A 10,855-nucleotide genomic window follows, 5' to 3' on the forward strand; every position below is an offset into this window, starting at 1 on the left:
GCAGCCTTCCTGGCCTTGGCGCTCCTGGCTCTTCACCCCTCCGCCTGCCCTCACCCTCCTCCCGCCTGCTTCCCGCCTGCCCTGAGGCTCCTTACATTCCGTCGGCTCCCCCTCCTCGGGGCCGGCTTCGCAGATTCGGGGCCTTTGTCTCTCTAACGTTCCTTCCTCTTGCCTCATGGAGAACTGCTTTCAGAGGGTGGTCCCCAAGCCTGGCTCTCCCCTGGCTCCCCTCGTTCATCCTTTATACATTTACGGCACCTCGTTTTACTTGCCCTCTTGTCCAAGGCATATCTGAGCCCATACAGGTGCTGTAAACATGACCAAGAACAGCCCATTCGTATAGCCTTCTGAGCGCCTCACGGTCATTTCTTTAAAGTCTGGGGTGACTGTTTCTGATACGTACTTTACCACCAAGTTGTCTCACTGCCCGAGGACCCGCCTGCAGAGCCAGGAACCTGGACGTCTCAGGCCCAGATCCACCTGTGGCCTTGACGGAGGCAGAGGCGGGTGTGCGTTTGCCGGGCGCGGTGGGAGCGCCGCTGTCAGACCTGGGACCGGTCCTAAGTGAGCTTGTCTGGACGGTGGGAGCTTTGCCCATCCACTTCCCCTCGGCCACATGACTTACGAAGGCCCGGTTCCTTTCAGTCCCACCATCTATTCAACCAGCAGTTCCTACAGATTCACCAAATTCCCACACTAGCTGTACCCACTAGGTCTCAGCTTTTTTTTTTTTAATCTTCACCTGAGGATATTTTTTCCATTGATTTCTAGAGAGTGGAGGGGAGGGAGGGGAAGAGAGAAACATCCGCATGAGACACATAGATTGCCTCCCACATGCACCCCTACCAGGGCTGGGGAAGCTGCAACCGAGGTAGGAGGTACACGCCCTTGACCGGGAATTGAACCCACAACCCGTCAGTCCGCAGGCGGACACCACCAGCTAGGGCAGGTCTCAGTTCTTAATAGCTGTGGGTAGTCTGATTTTAAAATGTATTGGAGCCCTGGCTGGTGTGTGGCTTGGTTGCGTGTTGTCCCGTGCACTGATTCGGTTCCTGGTCAGGGCATATACCCAGGTTGCAGGTTTGATCCTGTTGGGATGCGTACGGGAGGCAACCGATCAATGTTTCTCTTCCTCTCTTAAAGTCAATAAAAAATGTTTTTAAATGTATAGGAAAACTTTACTGATACTAGGTATTTTATCCCTTATATTAGTCTCTTCCATAATGAAATAGCTGTAAATATTTATCTATGATTTTTAAAAACCCAACCGCAGTTCTCAGTAAACCCAACCACAATACCATTTTACACCTAAAAAAGACTATTTCATTAATATCAAATATCCAGCGTTCATATTTTCGTAATGTCAATTAAAAATTTTTTGAATCATGATCCAGATGGGATCCAAACATTGCATTATGAGTCCCTTAACTCTCCTTTAACCTATAGCTTCATGCTCCATCTGTATCTTATGTTTTATTGAAGCAACCAGATCCCTTTCCCTGGACTTTTCTCTGAATATTGCTGATTGGACTCCCACTGTATTTTTTAACATGTTTCTCTATTTTCATTTTTATTTAGTGATTTGAGAGAGAGGAAGAGGGAGAGAGACAATTTGTTGTTCCACTTAGTTATGCATTCATTGGTTGATTCTTATATGCCCTGAGTGGGGATTGAACCTCCAACCTTGGCATATTGGGACAATACTCTAACCAACTGAGATATAAGGCCAGGGTTATATTTTCTTATTTCCTATGAATTGGTAGTTTTATCTACAGAGTCGATTCAGTTAGATTTTGGGGCAATACCTTACACAGGGTGTTAGTATTTTAAAAGTTGGGCTCTGGCTGGGTGGCTTAGTCAGTTTGGAGCGTCATCCCGTACACCAAAAGGTTGTGGGTTCCATGCCTGGTCAGGGCACACATCTAGGTTGTGGTTTTGATCCCGTCGGGACACGTATAGGAGGTGGCTGATTGACGTTTCTCTCTTGCATCAATGTTTCTGTCTCTCTCTAAAAATCAATAAAAACATATCCTCAGGTGAGGATTTTAAAAAAAGTAATTGAAAAGAGTTCACACGTTTAGAAGTCCCTATAAAATAATAATTGCATTTTGTTATATATTTATTGAAGACAATCATTTACAGTTTATAAAAAAAATATTGGCCTTCTATACACAAAAATTTCTTGATAATGGTAATGAAAACCAGCTACTCCCACCCCCCTAGTGTCCACACCAATATTCAATCTAGATTGGTTTAATCTTGAAGTGTAATCCAATAAGACTGAAGACCAAACACTTCAGGTCCTGGACAAGATAATAAAATACTCGTAAGCCTTCTGGGTCCCTAAAATGCAAAAGGAAAAAAATGTTTAAAAAGCAGAGACAACTGGCAAGATAATACCACTTAACGCAAATTATGTACCAAGGCATTACTCATAAAGGTATTTACAGAATTAAAACTTTGAAAACAGAGTTCCAAAAGGGAGGAAAAGGCTACATGCTACATATTAAAACGGAATATGAGGTCATTTAAAATGTTAAGGTTTTAAAAATTGGGGAAATGTTTATATTAAGTGAAAAAAATCATTCAAATAACATTATTGGTCTAAATATTTTTTGGTGCCTTTAAAAACTATATTTTTTAATGCTCAGAAAAAAGATAAGAAATACTTTAAGCCAGTGGTCGCCAACTGGTGGTCCTCAGATCACTGGTGGTCCATGAGGTTCAAAAGGTTGGGGACCGCTGCTTTAAGCCCAGCTGGCATGGCTCAGTGGTTGAGCATCAACCTATGAACCAGAAGGTCACGGGTTCAATTCCCAGTCAGGGCACATGCCCAGGTTGCAGGCTCCATGCCCAGTGTGCGACTTGTAGGAGGCAGCCAAACATTGATTCTCTCTCATCATTGATGTTTCTATCTCTCTCTCCCTCTTCCTTCCTCTCTGAAATCCATAAAAATATATTAAAAAAATACTTTACAGTATTAATGGTTGTCTAATTGACAGGTTTATGGGTGATTTTCCCCTTACATTTTTAGGTTTCCTTTATTTTCCATAATGAGCATGTATAAGTTTCAGAATTAGGAAAACTTTTTTTTAAGAAGTAGTACTAGTCAGGATCAAGAGGCTGAAGGTTACTACAGCAGAACTGGCTAAGAATAGGACTGTCCAAAGGAAGACAATTATGCCCACCATGTACTAAAAGTGAGCCATGTCTAATCCCAAATGCCCAAAACACAGGAGCCAAAGAGATTTTCAAATTCTGAGGACTCCGCAGCATACTTTTTTTTTTTATACTTTTTTTTTCGCAGCATACTTTATAATTTGCCCTCCTGACATGAATTTTTAAATTTATATTCCAAATAATTTCAAGTTCCACCCAAATCAGACTTTAAGATGTGCTAGTCTGAATGACTAACATCAAGGAAGGTAGTTAGACTTAACAACTCTACAGTTTATCTTAAGCACTTGTATTGGCATATTTCATTTTTCTGTTCTGGACAGATTCTTACCCACACTGGCTGCTCCAATGGCATTACTGTGTGTGTCACTGAGAAGCTCTTATTAGTAACTAGAGGCCCGATGCACAAAATTCGTGCAAGGGACTCAGCCCTTGCAGCCCCGGCTTGGTCCGAAGGTCATTTGGCTGCCCAGTCTAATTAGCATATTACACTTTTATGCTAATTAGACCACACGGCCAAACAACCTTCCAGACGAAGCCGTCATGGCGGGGGTGATCAGGCAGGCAGAGGGGTTAGGGGCAATCAGGCAGGCAAGCAGAGTGGTTAGGAGCCAGCGGTCCCGGATTGTGAGAGGGGGAGGGGGGCCCCCCCCCCCCCCCCCCCCCCCGCGCAAATTTTGTGCACCGAGCCTCTAGTTATAGATAACTGGACAAAAGGTCAAAAGCAATAGGAGCAAGTCTTGAAAATAATTTAGAGCCTCTCTCCATCTGTACCGGATCTTACCATATGGTCCCAATTTGTTTAAGGATTTCATATCAATCTGCTGCAAAACAGACACATCTAGACATACAGATCATGTACACTTACTTGGATTGATTGACATCAATGAGGGAACCAATTTTTGATGTTGTGAAAGAAATGTGTTCATCTCCAATGACGATTTCAAGCTCCTGGAAACATTTAAAAATGTTTAAAATCAAGCCAAATTGGATTGTTCATTAAGTACACAGGAAGTTCATCTGCCAAATCACACAAACTCTATCTACTACACATAAACAAGACCAGTTCCCTCTGAGCAGTAAATTGTGCTAGGTACTAGAAGCAAAGAGATAAATACTCGCTTGAGTAGCTCATATTTTTAGAGGAAGTTGTGTCGGTAATTTGTAAGAAATTACATAATTGTTTTGTATATGTGTTTTTGTTGTTAACAGTGTAGAGTAACATGTATGTTTTATAAATACCAAGAATCTTAACTTTTCTGGGCAACACGGGACAATTTTGGACAATGATAAATGCTATGAAGACGATCAAACATCTTTTTTTAAATGACAGGGAGAGGTGTTTTCTTTATTTGGATTCTGTCCTTTATTAATTTTCAGGGGAAAGCCATGCAGTGGCATCTGGCTCAGTAGAGACATTGATCAGATTTGTAAAAATGGCAGGTTTGCAGACCTTGGGTAATGTACATCAAATTCAGCAAGCCAAGGAGTGAATTTTTCATGATGGAGTTCTTACTACTCACTGGTTCTGGGCCAGTTTTCCATAGCCTCCTAATGGGGAGAGGTGTTTTAGATGTGATGGACAGACAAGATATCACTGAAAAAGTGACATATGAAGGCTTTAATAATAAAGTTTTAGAAAAAATATTTCAGGAAGCATGTAGCAAATACAAAGGTCCTAAACTAAGAACAACAGGTATATCTAAAGGACAGAAATAAGACCAGTGAGGTTTGAACACAGCCAGAGATTGTAAGATAAGGTGGGAGTTTGGATTTTATTTTAAATGCAGTGGAAAGCTACTAGAGCAAGCATGTCAAACTCAAAGGCTAACATGGGACAAATAAACAAGGTTTAAGTTTATGTAGGCTGCAAAAAGACAAAAGCTTCAATTTTCATAGAAACATAGGTTTATTTCGACAGAGACATGCTGAATACAAAGGATTGAAATAAATAAGTGATCGTTAACATAAAATAATAGAACATTTTAATAAAAATTAATATTTTTTCTTGGACATTAACTTACTAGACACTGAATAACTGCACAAATTAATAAGCATAATGCAAATAAACCTATTTTTCTTGTTCTCCAAAAGTGAAATATTTCTGTTGCGCACACCAAACAAGTCAGTCCAAGACTAATGATGTGACAATTGGCTGCTAAAATATTCGCTGCTAGCATTAGTGGAGAGAAATGGTGCGCCTGCGCTTAAGGGAAATGAATGCAACATGATTATAGTAATCAGTCATTAGCGAATGTTGTAGTTTGTTATTAAAAATTATGAATAACAGGATATTGTAAAAATTAAGTTATGAAATTTTTATTAAAACGTTTCTTACATACCGTTATATTGACTGGGCCACAAAAATATTCGTTGTGGACTGAGAGTTTGACATGCTTGTACCAGAGAGTTTAAAATTAGTGGAATACAGTAAGCCCTTACTTAAATTGTTGGTTGGTTCTGTGACTTTAAGCAAAGCGATAGAGTATAATAACCAACTTTATCATAGGCTAACTGATAGAAATAACAGTTAAATTCATATGGCATCTCATCACATTATAAGAAAGCCACATTAAATAGAATGATGTTATTTGAGGACCTGCTATACATAAACAAATTTACATTTTACAAGATTACTCTGGCTTCAGGTTGGAAAATGGGCTGCACAGGATAAGAGAAACAAAAAAATCAATTAGAAGTCTGGATTAGGAAAGAAGTAGATGAGGTTAGTTGCTTGCATGATTTTCCTTCCATTAGACTGTCGGACTATTGAAATAACTATGTTCTATTTATCTCTGTATCTTCACACTGCTTTGTCTATAGTAGTAAGTAAGGTGGGCAGCAAAACCCTGAGAAGAGGGAGAGGGAAGGTCACAAGAAGAAACTCAGGGCTGGGCTCCTGGTGGTCAGCAGCACTTCTTGCTCTCTCTCTTCCTCCCTGTGGGTTCACTGCTTCCTTAGATCAAGGTGCTCGTAATCTGCCCGTGTAGGGCTCCATATGCATGCGCGCACGCACACAAGTGGAGGATTCAATGTCCTGTGGAGAGTAGTCAACTTATCTTATTTGTAAGATTTCTGCACTGGGAATAGCTGCTAAAACACTCACCTGCCGGCCCACTCGGTCGGGGGGAGGCCACAAAGCATCATCCTCTTTGGTAATTTCACTGTCATCAATTATTCTCTTCAGTTCCTCCATCACACTCTTATGTACATAAGCCTGAAAGTAAGTTAAAAAACAGAATTTAAGTTGTATTCCTAAGCAGCATTCTGCCTCAGATAGTGATTAAAGATAAAAAAAAGACTGCTCCTGAAAAGTCATTTCTGGCACCTCTGCAAATGGGAAGACATTCAGGCTTGACCTCAGCATGCTGAAGAGGGCAGGGTCAGAAGTGCCCAATGATTACACCTCCGTACCCCATATGGTTGTTTCTACTTCCTGGCACATCCTATTCATATGGACCTCTCCTTACCTACACATCTAACTCACACCTAGACCCAAAATAGATCTCTGTGTAACCCTGGTTATTCTTAACTAGATGACATGCTTCTGAAAAGCAGAGACATGTCTTTTAAATACACTCTACATATCCTATCTAATAATAGACAAAGATGCAAATTGACCGTACCTTCGCTACACCCACCACTGGCTAGTCAGAGTGATATGCAAATTAACAAAGATGGTGGCTAATTTGCATATACCAGCTGGGAGCGAAGACTGAAGACACCATAGAAGGAAGCCAAGCAACGGAGCTGAGGTAGCGGAGACGGGCAGGAGAGAAGGGTGGGGTAGGAGCGGCAGAGACTGGCAACGGGCGGGGTAGGAAAGGCAGAGATGTGAGCAAAGCCCTATTCTTGCAGGAATCTTCCTGCAAACGGGCCTCTACTTAGTTTATATTAAAAAAAAAAAAAAAAAAAGAAGCCCCGCCAGTGTGGCTCTGTGATTGACCTATGAACCAGGAGGTCCCAGTTCGATTCTTGGTCAGGGCACATGCCTAGGTTGCGGGCTTGGTCCCCAGTGTGGGGCATGCAGGAGGCAGCCAAACAATGATTCTCTCTCATCACTGATGTTTTTTTTTCTCTCTCTCTCCCTTCCTCTCTGAAATCAATAAAAATATCTATTTTTTTAAAAAAGGATGCTGACATGTGTAGGTAAGCATAAAACTGATTGCTAATCCTATATAATAAAAGGCCAGCGACCATAAGCATAACAACCAGAACGACCGCTCGACCAGTCGCCATGAGGTGCACTGACCACCTCTCGGTCCCCCGGCGAACCGAGGTGAACGGCGGTGGGGCAGGACTGGCGAGCGGGTTGAACAGCCGACCTCTTGGTCCCTCCCCACAGCCCACAGGCTCCGGGGAACCAGAGCCATGCTGTGATTGAGGAATCACGGGGAACCAGGGGGTGGCAGTGGAGTGGGACTGGGGACTGGTGAGCAGGCAGAAGATGGCCCTGATTGCAGGCTAGGCCTAGGGACCCTACCCCCACACGATTTTGTGTGCTGGGCCTCTAGTTAAATATAACAGTATGAAAATATACTGATTGTTAAGATAGTTTCAAATGTTAACAAAGTGGCTAAAAAGGAAGTGTAGCTTTGATGAAGACTTAATGGTGTGGTAGAAATCACACCAAAATGGAGCACATGACAGAGGCAGGAATAGGTTTGAATTCCTGTTCTATCCTTTACTGGCAGGGGTGACTTTGAACAAGTTCCATAAATCATATCTGGGCTTTCACAGTCTTATCTGTAAAGGGTATCTAATATCATCTATTACCTGAGCTTATAATCAGGATCAAATAAGATCATGTATGTAAAATATCTAGTGTCATGCCTGGCATCTAACAAGCATTCAATAAGGTTAACCATTTTTCCACGCTCCCTTTCCCATTCAAATGCAAATTAGAGCTCCACTGAGTGCTGTGTACCAGGGAATATACCAAATACTTTGAGTGGGGATTAGCTCTTATTTGTTTTTATTGCAGATGAAGAAACTGAATTTATCAAGTTCAGCTGGGAAATTTGCCCAAGGCCACATAGTTAGTAAGCAGCAGATTCAGGGTTCAACCCAAGATCTGCAAGAATTCACGTGATAGCCAATAACTGATTCAGTGTTGTGAAAGAAAATATAAACTAAAAGATTTGAGAAAAACATTAGAAGCTGTCTACAGACATGTTTATACTTTCCTCTTCTTTATCTTTCATTACTACTCCCAGAAAGAACAAACAAAGACAAAAGGCTAAACTGTAGTGAATGAGAAAGTCTCTCAGAAGGCTCATTACCTCTTTTCTGATCATGACATCATTCTTATAATTGCTGTTGTTGGCGTATCTCAATTTCCCTGTGAGGGGGGAAAAATCAATATATAATAAAAACATATGACTAAATCATCATTAGCCTACTAAGACTATCAGTTGTTGCTTAAAACGTATTCTAACTTTTTAAATATTTACACCTTTAGTGTTTCAACAATACATTTTTTCAGTTCTTCACTTTAGGCTATTAAATAGCCTCACAGCCAAAACTATAGCTGATGCTGAATTACAGATCTTGCAAAAGGTAGCTCAGGTAGGACAAAAGAACTCAGGTAGAATCATATTTCTGCAGGTTAATGTCCTAAGCCAGCCGTGGGCAAACTACGGCCCGCGGGCCGGATCCGGCCCGTTTGAAATGAATAAAACTAAAAAAAAAAAAAAAAAAAGACCGTACCCTTTTATGTAATGATGTTTACTTTGAATTTATATTAGTTCACACAAACACTCCATCCATGCTTTTGTTCCGGCCCTTCGGTCCAGTTTAAGAACCCATTGTGGCCCTCGAGTCAAAAAGTTTGCCCACCCCTGTCCTAAGCTAAAAACAGGGATAGTAATTGGTAACTTACCTGCACACAAGGCCTGCTGAGGCTATGAGTTATGAAAGCCTTTGAAAAATATAATTTACATACATTATCATGTGACTGTGTAATATTCTGATATATTCCTGTGACAGAAAAGTTGTGGTTTTAGCCCTGGCCAGTATGGCTCGGTTGGTTGGAATGTTGTCCCGTGAATTGAAGGGTTTCGTGTTTGATCCCTAGTCAGGGTAGGTACAAGGCAACCAATAGATTTTCTCTCTCACATCAATGTTTCTCTCTCTAAAAACCAATGAACATATCCTTGGGTGACGATTGAAAAAAAAAGTTGTGGTTTTATTACTTAACACATTTAGTATACAAGTCTCTCTGTGTATATACGCATTCAACAGGCTAATCTGGGTATATGGTGGGTACGAAGAAGATAAAAGAGGCAAATTAAATGATGCCTCACTGTACTCTCCACCTCAAGACTCTTTCCTTTCAGTTCATTCTCCACACAGTGGACAAAGTGATGTATAACAGCAAGATCTGATCAGTTTACTCTAATACTCTGATACGGACAATGGCTTCCCCCTGCCTTCTTGGCCCTGGTAAAATCAAATTCAACATGGCACACTGCTAAACTGAGCCTCTGCCTGCCTCTCCAGGCTCCCTCCCGCAAGAGCTCTCTCTCCATCAGGCTACTTGGTTTCTGTCTGAATCGTCCCATGCACTTTGTGGTTTTCAGCCTCTTTGCCATTAACGCTGTCCAAAATGCATTCTTAACTCCTGGTCACTGAAAACTCGCATCCCCCTTCCCTCATGTTTTGCCGGAAACCTCTGAACCCTCAGCTAGATTAGGTGCCTTCTTTCTGTTCCGAATCCCTCTGCTCCTTTCCCCCACAGCCCCTAATACACTGTCTCGTCACTGTTTACAAACCTATTTCCTTCACAAATGCAGCTTGTCAGATTCACCTCTGTGCCCCCATGTAGATTTCTATCATCTTTGACTCCTTTTCCTCACCACCCGCCCCCTCCCTAAATCCTATAACTGACAGTCATATTGGTTCTGCCTTGAACAGTATCCAAAGTCCTTCTCTCCACTCTCACCCTAGTCCCTACCAGCACCCCTTCTGTCTGGACAATTGTTAACTGTCTCCTAATAGGAGGCCCTGTTTCCACTTTTGCTCATTCTGTACCCGATCACTAGAATACTTTTTCAAGAACAGATCATACCTCTTCTCTGCTTAAAACTTTCCCACTGCTTCCTGCTGTACTTAGAATAAAATCCAAACTCTTCACCATGGCCTATAAAGACCTACATGTCGTGGCCACGGCCTACTTATCCCATATTACCTCCTACTTTTCTCCCCAGCCACACGGGCACCTGGAATAGCCTCGCTCACCCCGCCCTCTGGCCCCGACACCTGTTGCTCCCTCGGACTAGATGCTCTTTTGGGGCGTCACAGGCTGGCTCCTTGTCAATCAAGGTTCAGTTCAAATATCCCCTTTTCCGAGAGCTCCCCAACGGTCGCCCTATTTAAAACCAGCCCGTCATTTTGTTTATTTCCGACCACTCGTCACGGTCTGGGATCCCTTTTATGACTTCTCTCCCAGCCCTAGAATAAAAGCTCCCCGAGAGAGGAAGCTTGCCTATCGTTCGCGCCTGCATCCCAGGTAGTGAAACGGCGCCCGGTGCAGAGCGGGCGTGCACTCAGCGCCGGCTGAAGCATCCGGTGAAAATGTCACAACAGAAGACGCCCTGGACAGACAGAGCCCGTGGGGCGGACACAGGCGTGCTTCTCCCAGAGCCGTGCCTTCCTCCTCCAGCCCCCCGCACGTTCC

General features: G+C 42.5%; 1 protein-coding gene across 1 annotated transcript; it reads right to left on the bottom strand.

Annotated features, from left to right (window-relative positions):
- Positions 1-2,090: 2,090 nt before the first annotated feature.
- On the bottom strand, positions 2,091-10,792 carry MAGOH (mago homolog, exon junction complex core component). The gene is made up of 5 exons (XM_005878648.2): positions 10,664-10,792; positions 8,460-8,518; positions 6,284-6,394; positions 4,046-4,128; positions 2,091-2,343 (listed from the first exon to the last, which is right to left on the bottom strand). The coding sequence occupies exons 1-5, from the start codon at positions 10,680-10,682 to the stop codon at positions 2,244-2,246; spliced, it is 372 nt and encodes a 123-aa protein (XP_005878710.1). The 5' UTR covers positions 10,683-10,792; the 3' UTR covers positions 2,091-2,243.
- Positions 10,793-10,855: the final 63 nt, after the last annotated feature.

The sequence above is a fragment of the Myotis brandtii genome, unplaced genomic scaffold (assembly GCF_000412655.1).
Source record: "Myotis brandtii unplaced genomic scaffold, ASM41265v1 scaffold57, whole genome shotgun sequence".
Lineage (NCBI taxonomy): Eukaryota > Metazoa > Chordata > Mammalia > Chiroptera > Vespertilionidae > Myotis > Myotis brandtii.

Excerpts from the sequence above, each read along its gene's own strand:
- MAGOH (XM_005878648.2), bottom strand. Across the intron at positions 4,129-6,283 it reads CCGACCGAGTGGGCCGGCAG|GAGCTTGAAATCGTCATTGG; the intron begins GTGAGTGTTTTA and ends AAATGTTTCCAG. Across the intron at positions 2,344-4,045 it reads ATTGATGTCAATCAATCCAA|GGACCCAGAAGGCTTACGAG; the intron begins GTAAGTGTACAT and ends TTTGCATTTTAG.